The sequence below is a fragment of the Rhinolophus hipposideros genome, assembly GCF_964194185.1.
Source record: "Rhinolophus hipposideros genome assembly, chromosome: 1".
NCBI classification, from domain to species: domain Eukaryota; kingdom Metazoa; phylum Chordata; class Mammalia; order Chiroptera; family Rhinolophidae; genus Rhinolophus; species Rhinolophus hipposideros.
Genome location: NC_138047.1, coordinates 101,503,220 through 101,518,267, shown reverse-complemented (window position 1 = coordinate 101,518,267; position 15,048 = coordinate 101,503,220). Strand labels below are relative to the sequence as shown.

General features: G+C 42.8%; 1 protein-coding gene across 3 annotated transcripts in view; it reads left to right on the top strand.

The window, feature by feature from the left end:
• The window catches only part of LOC308497627 (ADP-ribosyl cyclase/cyclic ADP-ribose hydrolase 1-like), a 72,781-nt gene that overhangs the window by 31,337 nt on the left and 26,396 nt on the right, over positions 1 to 15,048 (top strand). For all 3 annotated transcript variants that reach the window (XM_081048503.1, XM_081048505.1, XM_081048504.1), the window contains exons 3-5: positions 9,170 to 9,299; positions 11,554 to 11,689; positions 13,580 to 13,662. In XM_081048503.1, coding sequence (XP_080904629.1) covers positions 9,170 to 9,299; positions 11,554 to 11,689; positions 13,580 to 13,662 — 349 coding nt within the window. The remainder of the gene's footprint in view (positions 1 to 9,169; positions 9,300 to 11,553; positions 11,690 to 13,579; positions 13,663 to 15,048) is intronic.

Genomic DNA, 15,048 nt, shown 5'->3' with positions numbered 1-15,048 from the left:
GCTTCTTTCAATTCCTTGCTCAAATGTCATGTACTGTCCGCCTTGTTTAATGCGGAACACTGCCACGTCCTGGTTTATCACTCCTGGCCTTTATCATACTCTATTTTCACCTTTTTTCCATAGAACTTAAAGTTTTTGGGATACACTAGAGCTTATTTATTATGTCAATTGTTTATTGTCAGTCCTGCTCTGATAGAATGTAAACTCCCACAAGGAAAGGAACCTTTGCCTGTTTTGTTTACTAGTATATCCTATATGTTCATAAATGTGCCTGGCACATAGTAGATTTTCAATAAATATTTGCCAGGGTGTTGAATTCATGATGTCTAAGCTTTCATTGCCCTGAAGAGTCTGCTGATTTTAAGATTGCTTAGAAAATCCTGATTGCCTCAGCGAAAGTCACCAATAGCTCACTTCTCCCACAAGGTGGCAGTCTTCACCTTCAATACTTCCTCCAGTAGCCTCAAATTTGAGAAATATAATAACTGAGTTAACCTGTTTGTTTTCTTTGAACCAACACAACCTGCCCTGCAGGACTCAACAGAGGGAACATTCATAGAATGAGTGTAATTGCCCCTCGAGATCTAAGTGCTTTTAGGAGAGAGGATTCAAAGTGTGATTGCTTTCCCTGGAGAGCAACACATTATGACGCTGATGATGCTTTACTGAGGGGAATTTGAAATATCATTACTTGTGGGAAGGCTGGAGGTTTAGAGAGAGGCGACAGCATAGTCATAAGCCCAGAAGTAGGCTGACGACATGCAAAATGGATTTAATCACCAAATATATCTGCTTTTTCACCTGAGCCTAAGACTTTATAGCATAAGACGTTAACCTTTTTTGTCCCACCGCCTCTTACCCCATTCACTCTATCAGGTCCCCTGAGGATAACTGTGCCCTATTCCGGTCTTCAGCTTCTCATGCGATCCAGGAAAATGCCAGCCCCTCTGAGGTCTGAGATCCTCATTTCTCTGTGAGGAACAAAGTCGTTCTGGGGCTATGGCCATGATTTGAAATGTCCTGTGGGAGGCAGCGTTGTTTAGTAGAAAGAGCACAGTTTGGAATGTAATCTTGATCTGCCACTTGCTAATTGGTTTTGGGCAAGTCAGGAAACATTCTGAGCTCCAGTAGCTGTAAAACAGGGGTAATGATAGAGCCCTTCCCATAGGACTAGTGTGGGATTTAAAAAGGATCGCTGCAAGTTAAGCACTTAGCACAATCTCTACACTTGGCAAGCACTCTCTCTTCCTCCTGTTAGGGCTTCCTGCCTCTGGCCCCTGCACACAACCTACCTGGGTAGGCCAGATGTAGGGAGAAGGGGTGAGAAGTGAGCAAGAGGGAATGACTCATGGGGAACAGGGAACCGTCTGGTGTCTTTGGGAAGGAGCAGGTCTTTGGTAGGAAGTGGGTGGACATGTCATTGACCTTGAATCCTGACATTTGCCCTCAGCTCACACTGCAAGCAGAAAGCTGCTATCAGACCAAGACTCCAGCTCAACTGAAAACTTGCTTATTCACAAATCTAGTCTTTCAGAAACTGCTCCTGGAGCTTAGCCAAGCATAAACACTGATTAAGGCATGCTGACATCCACAGGCCTTTGATTCTTTACTATTCCATCCAAGATTGCCAGTTACCGTCCATGCCCCTCAATGCAAGACCAGCAGGAACACAATGTAGTTGCAAAATATGAGCGTATGGCTCTTTGTAAGAAGTTGAGTATTCACTATGGAGACCCATCGGGCAGGGGAGGGTTCAGTTCAAGGATGTTAGAAAAGACTTAGAGGATTTGGGCACGTTTTATGAGACCTGGGGGAAGGTTGAAGGAGGCTGGGTTTGGGTGGATGCTCTGAGGAAGCAGCTGGGATAGAGATAACTCTATAAGAAGGTATCTTAACAAATCACATCCACTAGGCTGGAGGAATAAAGCAAAGCTGAAGCTATAATTGGTAAAGAAGTCGCAGTCACTCATGTTGGCTATGGTAAAAGGATGTTTGGTCATTTCTTTTTGTGGTTTGGACATTGTTTTAGTCTGTTCACATCATGGTGTTGTGTGGTCACAAAGTGGTTTTTTCTGATGCTGGTGTCCTTGAATTTGTTCAATGGAAGAACTCCAGGGCCTCCCTGCGAGTGCCAGGCCAGCTCCAGAGTGTCAGGGGCTGTGTTTCCCTTTATTACCACAAACACCTCTACATACCATCTGTGCACTCTAGGTCCCAGTGGGGAGGAGGCAAAAATCATCTGGCCTGCGATGGCTTTATTTAATTTGGGAAGAGGGATGATCTTGGGGAAAGAGAAGAAGGCAAGTGAGCTGGTCCAGTCTCCTAGTCAACTGGACCTCCACGTAGATTGAGTAATGATATTTGCTAGAACAAAAACACCTGTCTCTTGAGCACCCTTAGCAGAAGGTCCTTGGGTAAAGGATTAATACAGATACTAAATTCAGAATGTGTGAGACATGAGTCCCTGGACACTCCTGTAAACGGTAAAGATTTCAAGGGAAGAAAATAGAGGTATTTCATTATACCAGTCCTTCCAGCTTGTGAGCAACCCTACAAAACTTCACTTAGTGATCTTATCTATTATTCTGGGCCAGGAAGAGTGTGTCTCATGCAGGAAGGCAGGCAGGACCCACGTGTGGGGTCGGGATGGTCTACACAGGATGTGCTGTCCTTTCCTGGCTTTGTCTGAGACTCTCGATTCCCTGTCTCCTTGACATTTTTCATAACGTTTGATTCTGGGTACGATCTATAATTTGTGAAGTGCGATTTGACAGTACAATCTTGCTTAGGGATCAAGGAAGTCTTTAAAATGGAGAGAAAGCTTCACTGGAGGAAGTCTGCAGCCCTAGCCCCCATCTCACCCCTTATTTCACATCATTAGGCCTTGAGAAGTGGGGCAGGGGCACCAACCCAGGTCTTGCCTGGTTATTATTTTTAACTGGATGAGGGGTGAGATAACACACCTTGTAACCAAGACACGTGGGGGACAACACAGAAATAACAGGTGGCAACTAAGGGTCTTGGCCTGAGATGTTCCCATGTTCTAAGACCTTCCTTCCAACATTCTCAAGTATTTGGTCTAATTGCTCAAGCAACTTAATAAGGAAAGGAAAGTTTTGTCATGGTCCCATTGTATTATGTGCTTATTATAGAAAAATTCAGAATGAATGGAGAAAAGCTCACAAAGCCATCCTTATACTCCTAGCAGCCAGATAGAACAATTTTTGTAACATGGTTTGATTACTGTGGGTTTCTATCTTCAGTTTTAAAAATTGTCTGTGATCGCACTATATATTTAATTTAAAATTTTACCACTCTTCCTTTCTTTAGATTACTTGGATAATAAGTGAATCCATATTTGTTGTAAACCAACAATACAGAAAAATATAGGGCAAAAGTAGAAATTCCTATTTATTCTTTTTCCCAGAGATAACCACACTTAACTAGTGTGATGCTCATCTTTCTTCTGTTTTTCACAAGTGGAGGTCTACTTTTCTCACTTAATGTAAAATCAACATTGTCCAAGGTATTCCAAGCTCTGTATAAACATCATTCAAAGTCTGCTTCATATTCTACTTGAATGAGGCATCCCCTTCTTGTTGGCTGCACGTCTCTAATGTGGAACCCACTGAAGGGAGCAGACCACAAAATGGTCAAATAGAAACCTACAGTGGTTATACATATAGATAGATTTTAGGCGCAACAATAACTGGGGGGAGAAAACAGAAAAAAAAGTCATTTTCAAAATGAGGATACTGGTTGACATTTAGTCACGTTTTTTTGTTTTGTTTTGTTTTAATGCTGTTTGTATCCTCCATAGTAGAAAATTAGAAAATGTCCACCTATTTATTGTGTTTTCAAGTTTTAGAGCCTTGGGCAAGTCACTCGTGCTCTAATTGTAACTATTTTGTTTTCTTCCTGCTCTGTAGCACGATAAGAGTCCCTTTAGAATAGAAATAGTATGTGTTTCTCTTTATTGACTTGTATGTGTTGTGAAGCTCACAGTGGGCCCTGGGTAAGTATGTGTAAGTGGAATGAAAGAATGGGTAGGGGAAGCAACCCAAGTATCCATGATGGATGAATGGATAAACAAATGTGGTTGATACCTACAATGGAATGTTATTCAGCCTTAAAAAGGAAGGACATTCTGGCACATGCCACAACGTGGAAGAACAAAGAGGACTTTATGCTAAGTGACATAAGTCAGTCACAAAAAGAAAACTGCTGTATGATTCCACTGACTTGAAGTACCTTCAATAGACAAGTTCATTCAGACAGAAAGTGGAAAGGTGGTGTCCAGGGGCTGGGAGGAGGTGGGCATGGAAGCTTTTGAAAAATTCCAAGTTCTGCTGACTTTCTTCTGTCCCCATTCTAACTTGGTTGTTCTAGAGTCAATCACTGTATCTCTTCCAAGCTCTCAAGGTCATTCTCAAGTGTGGCAGAATTGAGAACCACAGGACCAGATGACATCCAGGAGCCCTTCTGGTTCAGGAGGTCCCTGAGGAGAGGCCACCAGCATAGACTGAGCTCTGAGGCATAGCCCTGGGCTAACAATCTCTTCACTGTTCTTGTCCCAAGGGGCAGGTCCCCTTGGAAGCAGTACAACTAACGACTCTAATTTTGGAATGGAGGAACCATTGAAGGGAAAGAATATACTGAACTTCCAGAAATGACTCTTACTTCTTCCATGCCGCTTCTTCAGTCAGAGAACCCCGCGTCCATCTCTGCTGGACACAGGAAGTCCTGTAGCCCTCCGTTTTCTCTAAACCACCCCACACACTCAAAACAGCTTTGGCTTGGCTACTATTTGATTTGATGCAACTGAGCTCTACCCAGGGGGACAAAAAACTGAATATTTGCAAGTAACTAAATCAAGGGCTCTCCTTTTTAGAGCCAAACTTGTGAATCTGAGGCCCATTTATATGATGACATGTATGAATGAGTACTGCAGACATCTCTGTACACCGTCATTCTAATTTCTCTCTATATATATACACACACACATATATATGTATATATGTATATACATATATATAAAGGGTGAAATGTTTACTTTTGATTGTAAGGATAAAAAAGAGCTTTTTGAAGACTGCTCCAAACTTCCCATTGCCCCTCCCCATGTTCTCTTATTTGTGGGATACACAGGAGGCACTGATCTCTAAAATAGAGAAAGGAAAGACAGCTGAATTATAAACTCTTCCAAAGTCTGTGTCAACTCTAATGTTCTGTAACTCTGCTTCTTCTAAAGCAGGAACACTGTTACCTTTTTAGCCCGGGGTTCCAGAACTCTTCAGGTAATGTTTCTTGAACTAGGGTCTATATACTATGAAGCGTAAACATGATGTGAGTTCTCGATGAGACTCGATCAAGTTTTGGTGGTTAAATGAGAATATGCTCATGAAAGCATCTGGCCTATGGTCGGTGTCAGTGCACGTTAGTTTCTCTTTCCTGCCAGATCTTTTGCTGTGGAAAATTCTCTTGTTCTTCCATCTTAGAGAGATGGCTCTCTTCCACACCTTGCTCACCTCAAGTCTCATAGAACATGCTGAGGACTGAGGTAGAAGAATTTTGTGAGGAAGCTGGAGTCCGGGACCAGAACTTCCTGAGAAGACCACTGCATGAAAGAAATGGAATTAAAATCTGAACCCTTAAAGTGTAAATTCCACCAAACCCTTTTCTCTGAAGGTCCCATGATGGTGCACCATGAATTTGACTGACACCAGAGTACATAATGGAACACTTTATATATATATATATATATATATATATATATATATATATATATATATATATATATATATATATTTATATTTATATATATATATAAATATATATAATGTTTGGAGGAAGCCAGGTAGATAACGGTTTCCTGGCACAGGATACAGTGAATCTTTTGAAGTCAGGCAGGGTGCAGGTGAAATGCCCTGTGCAGGTGAAATGCCCTGTGCAGATTACAGAAGTGGAGAGGCATCCATGCAGCGAACCGTCCTGGGAGCCAAGCACAGGTCATGTTACCTCATTGAATTATCCCAAACCTGCCATGAGTGAAGTGTTGTTATCTCCCTTTTGTAGATGAAGAAATCGAGGCTGCACATGTGGAATTGCTGGCCTAATAGCTGTCTGGTGGAAGCCTGACCTCAGGCGCACAGGATTTGGGATCCAGTCCTGCTTAGCGCTCACTGACTGGGTGACCTCATGCAAGTTGCTAAAATGCATAGCCTTCAAGTTTCCTCCTCTTCGGTAATACAAGAAAATGGTGGCATCTACCTGCAGGCCGGCCCTCTCTTTTCTAGAATTAAAACAGTGATGATTTTATATGTGCAGTGCCATCAAGATTGAAGATTGCATTTCTCTTCTTCCTTTGCAGTTAAGTGCGGCCACGTGACTGCATTTTAGCAAATGCGATAAGAGCCAATAGTGAGAACATCTTCTAGTGCCTGTCGTTAGAAGGCAGCCCTTTGCTGTTGCTTCTTGTTCCTTCTCTTCCTTCTTCTTCTTCCTCTTCATTTTTCTTTTCTCTAATCTTTTCTGCAGATTGCAGTGTAGTCATGATGGCTGGAACTTGGGCAGCCGTTTTGGACTGAGCACATGGGTCTCTGACATGTGGAATCAGACCTGTCCCAGATACTGGCCTCCAGAGTGACATATAAGCGGGAAATTAAATTCTGTCCAGTTTAAGTCCCCGCAATTTGAAGTCTTACTAGCTCAAATCAAATCCTGATATACTTGCGTATGGAAGTGTTATGAGGTTAATGAGATATGTGTGTGAGGCAAAAATTAAGCCCTCAATAACTGCTACTTGCTATTGTTAATATTATTATTGTTGTTATTATAATTATTATTACTCTAGCCCACCCATCTTGAATGAATGATCTGGAATTTTGTTTTGTGGCTGTTTTATATCAAAGCTGTTATATTTTCTAGGCTGATTCTTACTAAGGTGAGCATGTGTGCCCATTCAAAACAGAGAGCAAGGAGAAACTCAGATTGCCTGTGGACAAGGAGATAAGCTGGGGTGTCACCCTCCAGCCTGGGTTTGTGCTCTAGATCTGACCCGGAGCAGCTGTGTGTTCTCACCACCCCAGGCGTGGGACATCCGACTGTCTTCAGGGCCCTGTGAGGATAGCCCATGTCAGCCCATGAGTTCACATGTTAGCCCATGAGTTCTCATGTTAGCCCATGAGACATGGGCCACGCCTGCCTCTGCTCACCGGGCATGATTGCTCATAGCTCAGATAGTCTGAGCAAGGGACACAAAAAGAAAGGTGGGAAATGTAGTGCTGATATTGACTGAGCCCCTATTCTGTACTGAGCAATGTTTCAAAAATATTTCTCATATTTAATCCCAGAACATCTGTACTGGGATACTTTACAGATGAGGAAACAGAGGCAGAGAGAGGTTGAGTGACTTTCCCAAGGACACACAGCATAATGGACACAGCCAGAGTTCAGACAGGCAACCCACCTTAAGGGCCTTCATCCCGACCCTAAACAAAAGGGCTTTTCCCTATTTCCTGTCCCTAAAACAGCAGGTGGGCAGGGCATCTTCTGTGGAAGGACCTGTGCCATGCTAATACTCTGATTCCTTGGCTTATGGGGGCAGGCAAGTCTGAGATGGGAAGGCAGAACACCCTCTGGATGATCTATTTTGCTTATACTCTGCAGGAAGAAAGCAGGTTCAAAAGGGAATAGAAAATAGGGGTCTTGTCTTTATGTATCCAGCTCAAGCTGCCTGACCTGGCACTGTACCTAGGATCCCGCTCCAAAGGCTGAAGCTTATTCTGATATTGATAACTGAGCTCTCCCAGTGGAAACCCACTTCTCTGACCCAACAAAATGATGGTATATGTGCATTTGTTAACACAAACACACGGAGAAAGTTCCACCTGCTGTCTTTCCCAGCACCCTCCCCATCTCTTCTTCCTGGCCTGCCTGCTTTCCCACTGAAAGGGCTGTTTGGAGGGGACCTGAAGTTGGTATTTCTATTTCAAAGAATTATCTCCTTTTGGGGGCCAGGTCAGAGTTTTCCAAAGTGATTTTTCTAAAACAAAAATCAGATGAGGCCACTTCCATGCTTAAAGCCATCCAATGGCTTCCCACTGTAATTACAGTAAAATTTGCAATCTTTTCTTTGGCCAAAAGGCCTAAGTGGTGTGCCTCTTGATTATTTTTCTGACTTGATTTCTCACCATGCTCCCATTTCTTCCTTTTCACTGCTGTCATGCTGTTGTTCTTCAGTCCTTCAAAATCAGTAAGTTCTTTCCTGCCTCAGGGCCTTTGCACTTGCAGTACCCTCAGTCTGGAACGCAATCCTTGTCATTGTTTAGTCTCAGCTTAAATGACCTGTCAGGGAGACCTCTCCTGACCAGCCTCCTTAAAGTGATCAATGCTTCAGTATTCTGCTGTCGTCCCTCCCCATTGATTTCCTGCATACTGTGGGGAGCCATGATTTCTTGTTTCTCAGGAGTCTGGTGGTCTGGCTTCTAAAACATTATCTCTGCAAAACCCCTGGGAACCCCTCTGCAACCCCTTGCAAGTTGCAGAGGAAAGAGGTGGGAGTGGCTGGTTTTCCCCAGAACACAGATAACTGGTGGCTATCAGGGCAAATGGTAGTCTCTTTTATATGTTAATTACTTTGGGGAGTTTTGTAGTGACTCTGTAGTTTCTTTGAAGTTAGAAATTTACCTTCTGTGAGGTAATGCACACATGTGATTGTTAAACTGCACGTACCCATAGGGTATATATTGGTGAAGATAATTAAACAGAGCGCTTCAGAGATCACTGAAGACCGGCCGCATCATCATTTGTGTGAGTGTCTCTTTTGCATTCCCGCTCCCCCTTTGAGGGACCCTTCGACTTGTGGCGGCTGGCCCGTCACACATACTTATAATCATCTGTACTTATTTTGTTAACCATTTTGCTTTTTTGGGTCCCATCGACTCTCTAACCTGAGAGGAAGCTCCGTGAGGACAAGGAATTTGTATGGGAGGGGATGTAATACTCACCCATACAAATGTTGTAGCGCTTAGATGAGATGATGTGTGTAAACTACTTGGCACTCAGTAAATGCTTCCTACGGGAGATATTTTTGGAAGTAATTATGCTTCAAAAATATGTTTGAAATCTAATTATCCATGTTTTTTTTTATTTTTCATATTTTATCTCATAGTCATATAGACTGCCGAAAGATAGGGAAAGCATTCATGGATGCATTCCTTTCCAAGGACCCTTGTAGCAGTACAGAACAAGACTACGTACCACTGCTGGCGTTGACAAATCAAACTGTACCTTGCAACAAGGTAACTGGGTCAAGTTATTGATTTTCAAATGGAGGCTGAAAGCCAGAGGGAGGAGGTCACAGGACCAAATTTTGACCAGGATGATGGATGAGGAAAAATCTGGACATTAACATGTAGTGTGTTGATAGAGATAGAGTTTGTGGCATTCTTGGGTGACAAGGATATCACTAGGATTAGGACATCTGGAAATGGGAGACAAGAGAGAGAAATGGGGACACAGTAATAGGAAAGGACACTTGGTTAAAAATCAGCAAAGTAACCCTAACATGAAACGCAATCCAACCCAAACAAAAATAACCCCACCTTATATACTTCCAAAACTCTCCCCTGATCTCTGATGATTATGATTTGCATTACAGAGTGCCTTATTGCTTACAAAGGACTCTCTCAACCTTATCCTAGTAGGTCTTCACAGCCATCTTGTGGAATATGCAGGTCGGGTGTCAGCATCCCCATTTCACCAATGAAAAATCCAGGGCTTGCTGAGTTTAGGTGACCAGTGATTGCTCGAGTTTGATGGTTCTGAAAGAGACTACTTCAAATGTTAACGGCACAAGATTTGGAGCCAAAGAGGCCTGGAAAAAGTCTGTTATGGAGTGCATTTTTTCTAAAGTCAGCATTTAAGGTGAATATTTAGTGTGTCCCAACTCATTTGTGAAGCCTTTAAGCCAGATTACAGCCTCTCATCCCATGGTTAGAGCTGGAGCTAATTTGAGCTCCTACTTGCTGCACCAAGAACAAGGCCCTACACAGAAAAAGTGCTCGTTAAATAAACACCAGGGACATTGCTGAATGAGTGACTATGCCCTTTACAGGGGACTAAGCACTGATTTGTATTGTCTCATTTATTCTCCTCAGCATCTTAGGAGCTCCTTACAGTGATTCTCGTTAACCATTTTACAGATGGGGAAAGTGAGTCTTAGTGATGCTTTGGTTGCCCCAGGTCCGGCATCTAATAAGCAGTGATGCTGGGCTTCATAGAACAGTGTGATTGCAGGGTCCGGGCTTCAAACCTGACCCTCCGTGGTCTTTGATTCAGAAGGAATAGAGCCATGGAGCAGACGAGTGTTCTGAAATTTGAGTTTTTGTATTTTTACAAAGGACCCTGATAAACCTCACCATATTTGTTCTTTTCTTTTCCTTTTAATTTGTGTGTGGCGGGGGGCGGGGGGCGGGGGATACGGGAGATTTGAGAAAGAAAGCAGGGCTTATGGACCTCTTAAAGAATCAAAGAGCACTTTTTCTAAAAATAGTGTTACTGAACTCAGGTTCTGCTGCTTGCTGCTCATTAGTCAATGATTGAGGGACAAGGTTGGTGGAAAGAAAAGTAGGTTTATTCAAAATGGTGGCATTCTGGGAAGATTATCTCAAAAACCACCTTCCCCTTCTGAGACTGGCCAGAATGTTTTATAGGAACACAGAAAGAAACACAACAAAAGAAAAAGGGAGTTAGGCGATTCCTGGGCGCTGAGGAAATGGGACTTAGGTGATTCCTGGGCACTGATGTCTGAATAAAATGTAAAAAATGGCTTCCCATAGTCTAGTTTGTTCCAAGATAAAGTTATCTCAGACTCTGTAGTCGGAGTGAATCTCAGCCTGTTTCCTGTGAAGCAGATGTCTGAGGGCTGAAATAGTTTCTTTGTAGTCAGTGTTCTGAAGGTTAAATAGATTAATGAAGTATGCATGCAGCCATGAGAAAACAGGGTCACTAAATCCCGTTGGAGGGGAGGGAAGCAAAGAAAAGGAAAAAGAGTTTTAAACTAAATTACATTGTTAAATCAAAGTAAACTAGAGTGTTAAATCTTGAAAATACAGTGTCACCCTTACAATAGCACATAGAGAAAATTGTTTTGCAGAAAACTTTAGGAATTCCATAACTTCCCAATGCCTCCTCCAGATATGTTCTGATGCTATATTTAGTACAAGATTTTGTTCAGTGGCTGTTAGATTTTGTTTACTGCAACCCAGAATAATCAGCTCATGTTACATTGTGACCTAGGACACACACACACACACACACACACACACACACACACGTATGTGTGCGGGCACCTACACGTGGACACACGCACACATACACACACTCTCTCATTGACACACAGAAAACAGCGATGCACTCAGTAATACCTACCTTGACCATATGTGACTTATTCTCATAGTTTTTATGTTTGTTTTCCTTTAAAAAGATGCAGATTTGTTTTTCTTTATTGAACTGAATTGATCTCATTAGTAGGTTGTGTTTATTCTTTCTTAGACCCTCTTTTGGAGCAAATCAAGTGAGCTGGCGCATCAGTACACAGAAGTCCAGCAGGAGATGTTCACGCTGGAGAACACACTCTTAGGTTACATAGCCGACGGTCTCAAGTGGTGCGGAGATGCGGACTCTTCTGGTGAGAATCTGGGCCATTTGGCATCATCCAGGGACCTGTGGGGTGAAAGAGCCCTGAGCTCTGCTAGGGACCCTGAAAGGACAATGCAGAAGGAGGAGCCCCAGGTACCCGCCACCTCTGCCCTTCAAGACAACACACACTGATGTAAAACTGCATTCTTTAGATCAACTCATGTCTTCATCTTTTCTTTTCTATCCCGCTTACCACTGCCTGAGTCCAGCCCACGAACACATCCTCTTTGTTGCTGGGTCTGTTGTAAGTCTTACTGCTCACTCACTCCTTCCCCCTTTAGGTCTGTCACCTTCTGGACTGCACAGTGGGACAGTTTCTGTCTCCCACCTAAAACCTAAATAGCTCTCTTTTGCCTCTAGGATGAAGTCTAAATTCCTTAGTGTGGCCTGGCCTCTGCCTTTCCTATGCCTCGTCTTCCAGCACTGCCTTCCTTATTCCTTCTCCTTTTGCTCAGGTGGTACTAGTCTAAACCCATGACGCTGTCTCACAGCTCTTTCCCTTTGCACATGTTCTCTCTGCACGGAGCACCTTCTTCTATCTCGTCTGTCTCAAGACTCCTATTCATCCTTCAAAACCAAGTTCAACATCCACCTTCCCTAAGGGTGCTGCACACCACCCACCGCCCATGTTGGCCTTTCTGTGATTTATTTGATTATGTTAGATCATGAGCTCTCTGAAGGCAGGGCTTCTGTCTAATTCATCTCTTTATCCCCAGGATCTAATTCTCAAACGTTCAAACGTTTTGTGTAGTCAAGTGCAATGGATAAAGAAAATGTGACACATACACACACACTCGCACACACACACTGGAATATCGTTCCACCTTAAAAAAGGAAATTCTGTCATTTTCAACAACATGGATGAATCTCCAGGGCATTATGCTAAGTGAAATAAGCCAGAGAAAGACAATCACTGCATGGTGTCACTTATATGAGGAATCTAAAAAAAAAGTTAAAGTCGTAGACACAGTGTAGAAAAGTGATAGCCAGGGGCTGGGTGTAGAGTAAATAGGGAGAGGTTGGTAAAGGGTATACTTTTCAGTTATAATATGATCAGATCTAAGGTCTACTGTGACATGGTGACTATAGTTGATAACACGGTATTGTATAATTGAAATTTGTTAAAAGAGTGTAACCTATATGTTCTCTCACAGACACACACACAAACATAAATATGTGAGACGATGGATGTGTTAATTAGCTCCTTTTGAGGAACCTTTCCACAATGTGTATATATATATATCAAATCATCACATTGTATACTTTAAATATCTTACAATCATATTTGTCAATTATATGTCAAAAAACCAGAATTACAAAACTGTCTGTCCATTAAGGCAGACATCCTTTGGAGAAGTGACACAGAAACTATGTATTTGTACTCTATGCCTGTTGTACTTCACAGCCCGTCTTGATGGGGAGAGTGTAGAAAGACTCAGAGGCCAGCTGAGCTTATGGGTGTGGGGACTGAGGGAGGAGGGGGGAAGGTTGTCAACCGGAGAGAGGTGGCAGGAAGCAGAGTTGTGGTTGGTGAGATTGGCCCCAGAGAGCCCAGGTTTTCCTCTGGTTTTTCCTGGACGTGGGGATAATGAGGGGCTTGTCCCTGTCCGATGAGCTTTTGCTGTAATTCCCAGAAATATGACTCAAAGCTGGTGACTGTGTTCCTGTCTGGAATTTGGAGGGTAAGGTAAGGACTTGGATGGGATTCGGGGGGCACTTAGTTAAATTGGATTGAGATGTGTCCATTTTCCATGTTCCATTTTGGCAGTGATACCACTGGAAAAAGCTCCACTGAGATCTGATAGCTATGGAAGAGCAGAGCTTAATTACACTCTTACTTTTCCACTTTAATTGTTTTTTTATAAACTTTGCCTTTTAGAAATAAACTATGGCTCTTGTCCAAAGATGGGGGAACAATGCAACGACACAGTTTTTGTATTCTGGAACACCGCGTCTAAAAGAGTAAGTACTGAACGTGAAATTCTAGAATTTTGGAGACCAAACAACTTCAAAGGTCATCCAATCAGCAGTTGGTTTCGATTATTTTTTGGATCACAGATCCTTTTAGAAGCAAAAGTTTTGGAATCTTTCCCGACAAAATTATTGTAAGCGCCTCCCCGATTTTTCACATGAAATTTTAGGACATTTTGGATGGTCCATGGGCTCCAGTTGAAGAACCCCTGCTCTTATCCATGTTTTGGCTTTGGCGGCCAGGAATATACATTGGTTTAATCTTCTGATCCAGGTGTTGGCCAATATCAGATTCCTGGAACAGTCTTAACAATCTACATTTACAGACCACTTCCTTCATGCTAGACATTCTCCTTGGGTTTTTACCTGGATTAAAACTTTACAATCGCACAAGAACCCTATGAAGTAGGTACCATGAGTATCACACCCACTTTACGGATGACAGAATAGAGGTGCAGGTAAATAAGCAATCTACTAAATATACACAGGAAGTAACACATCTGGGAGTTTACCCCAAGGTGTCTGACTCCAGATGCAGAATCCAGGCTGGGAATTACTCCCCATTGTTCCCTTCCATACTTTCCTCTCTATTTCTGACTTTACTCTAAGCTGCCTTTGTGCATATTTATTTTCTAATAAGTTGGTTCTTTGTAAGTGGACTAGGAAAGAAATAGAAAGAAACGAAGAGAAAAGAAGTGAAGGGAAGAAAAAGAGGGAGAAAGTAAAACTAGACTACTTCTAGTTCCCCAAAATTAAATTTAGACATCTGAGGAGCTCAGGCATGTGGGAACTCACATTTAAGTGCATATTTATAGTAATTTCTAGGCCAGGTGCCTACCTATACATCATCTCATTTAGTCCTCAAACTAGGTGGTGTGAGAAGGTACAAATCTCCACATTACAGGTGAGTGTCGCGTCCAGCGCAACATGGGCAGTGAAGGTTTGAGAAGGGGCGGTGTTGGGTTAGGTTTTAAGAAAGAAAGAAACAGAGACTTAATGCAGTTAAATCTCAGAAGGCCAGGGGATCTCACAGTCACCAGAGACTGAAGCCCTGAATCGGGCCAACTGGTGGCTTTTATTGATAATCATACAAGGAAGTAGCATTCTTTTCCACGGTCTGTGAATCTCATACATCATATCACAAAAGTGAATCAAACCAATTATCTTTGTCCCCAAGCAGCCGGAACAGAAAGTCTTGTGATGACTCAGGTGAGGTTTGTACCTCCCTGGGGGGCAAGTCTCTCATGTTGTAACCATTTCACTGAGATAAGTGGAGAGAGCTGACCTTTATTGCCCTCATGACTTCTCTCACAATCAGGTGAGAGAGGAAAGCCAGAGTCAGCAGTGGCTTTTCCCAGGCAGGGAGAAGGGGAGGCA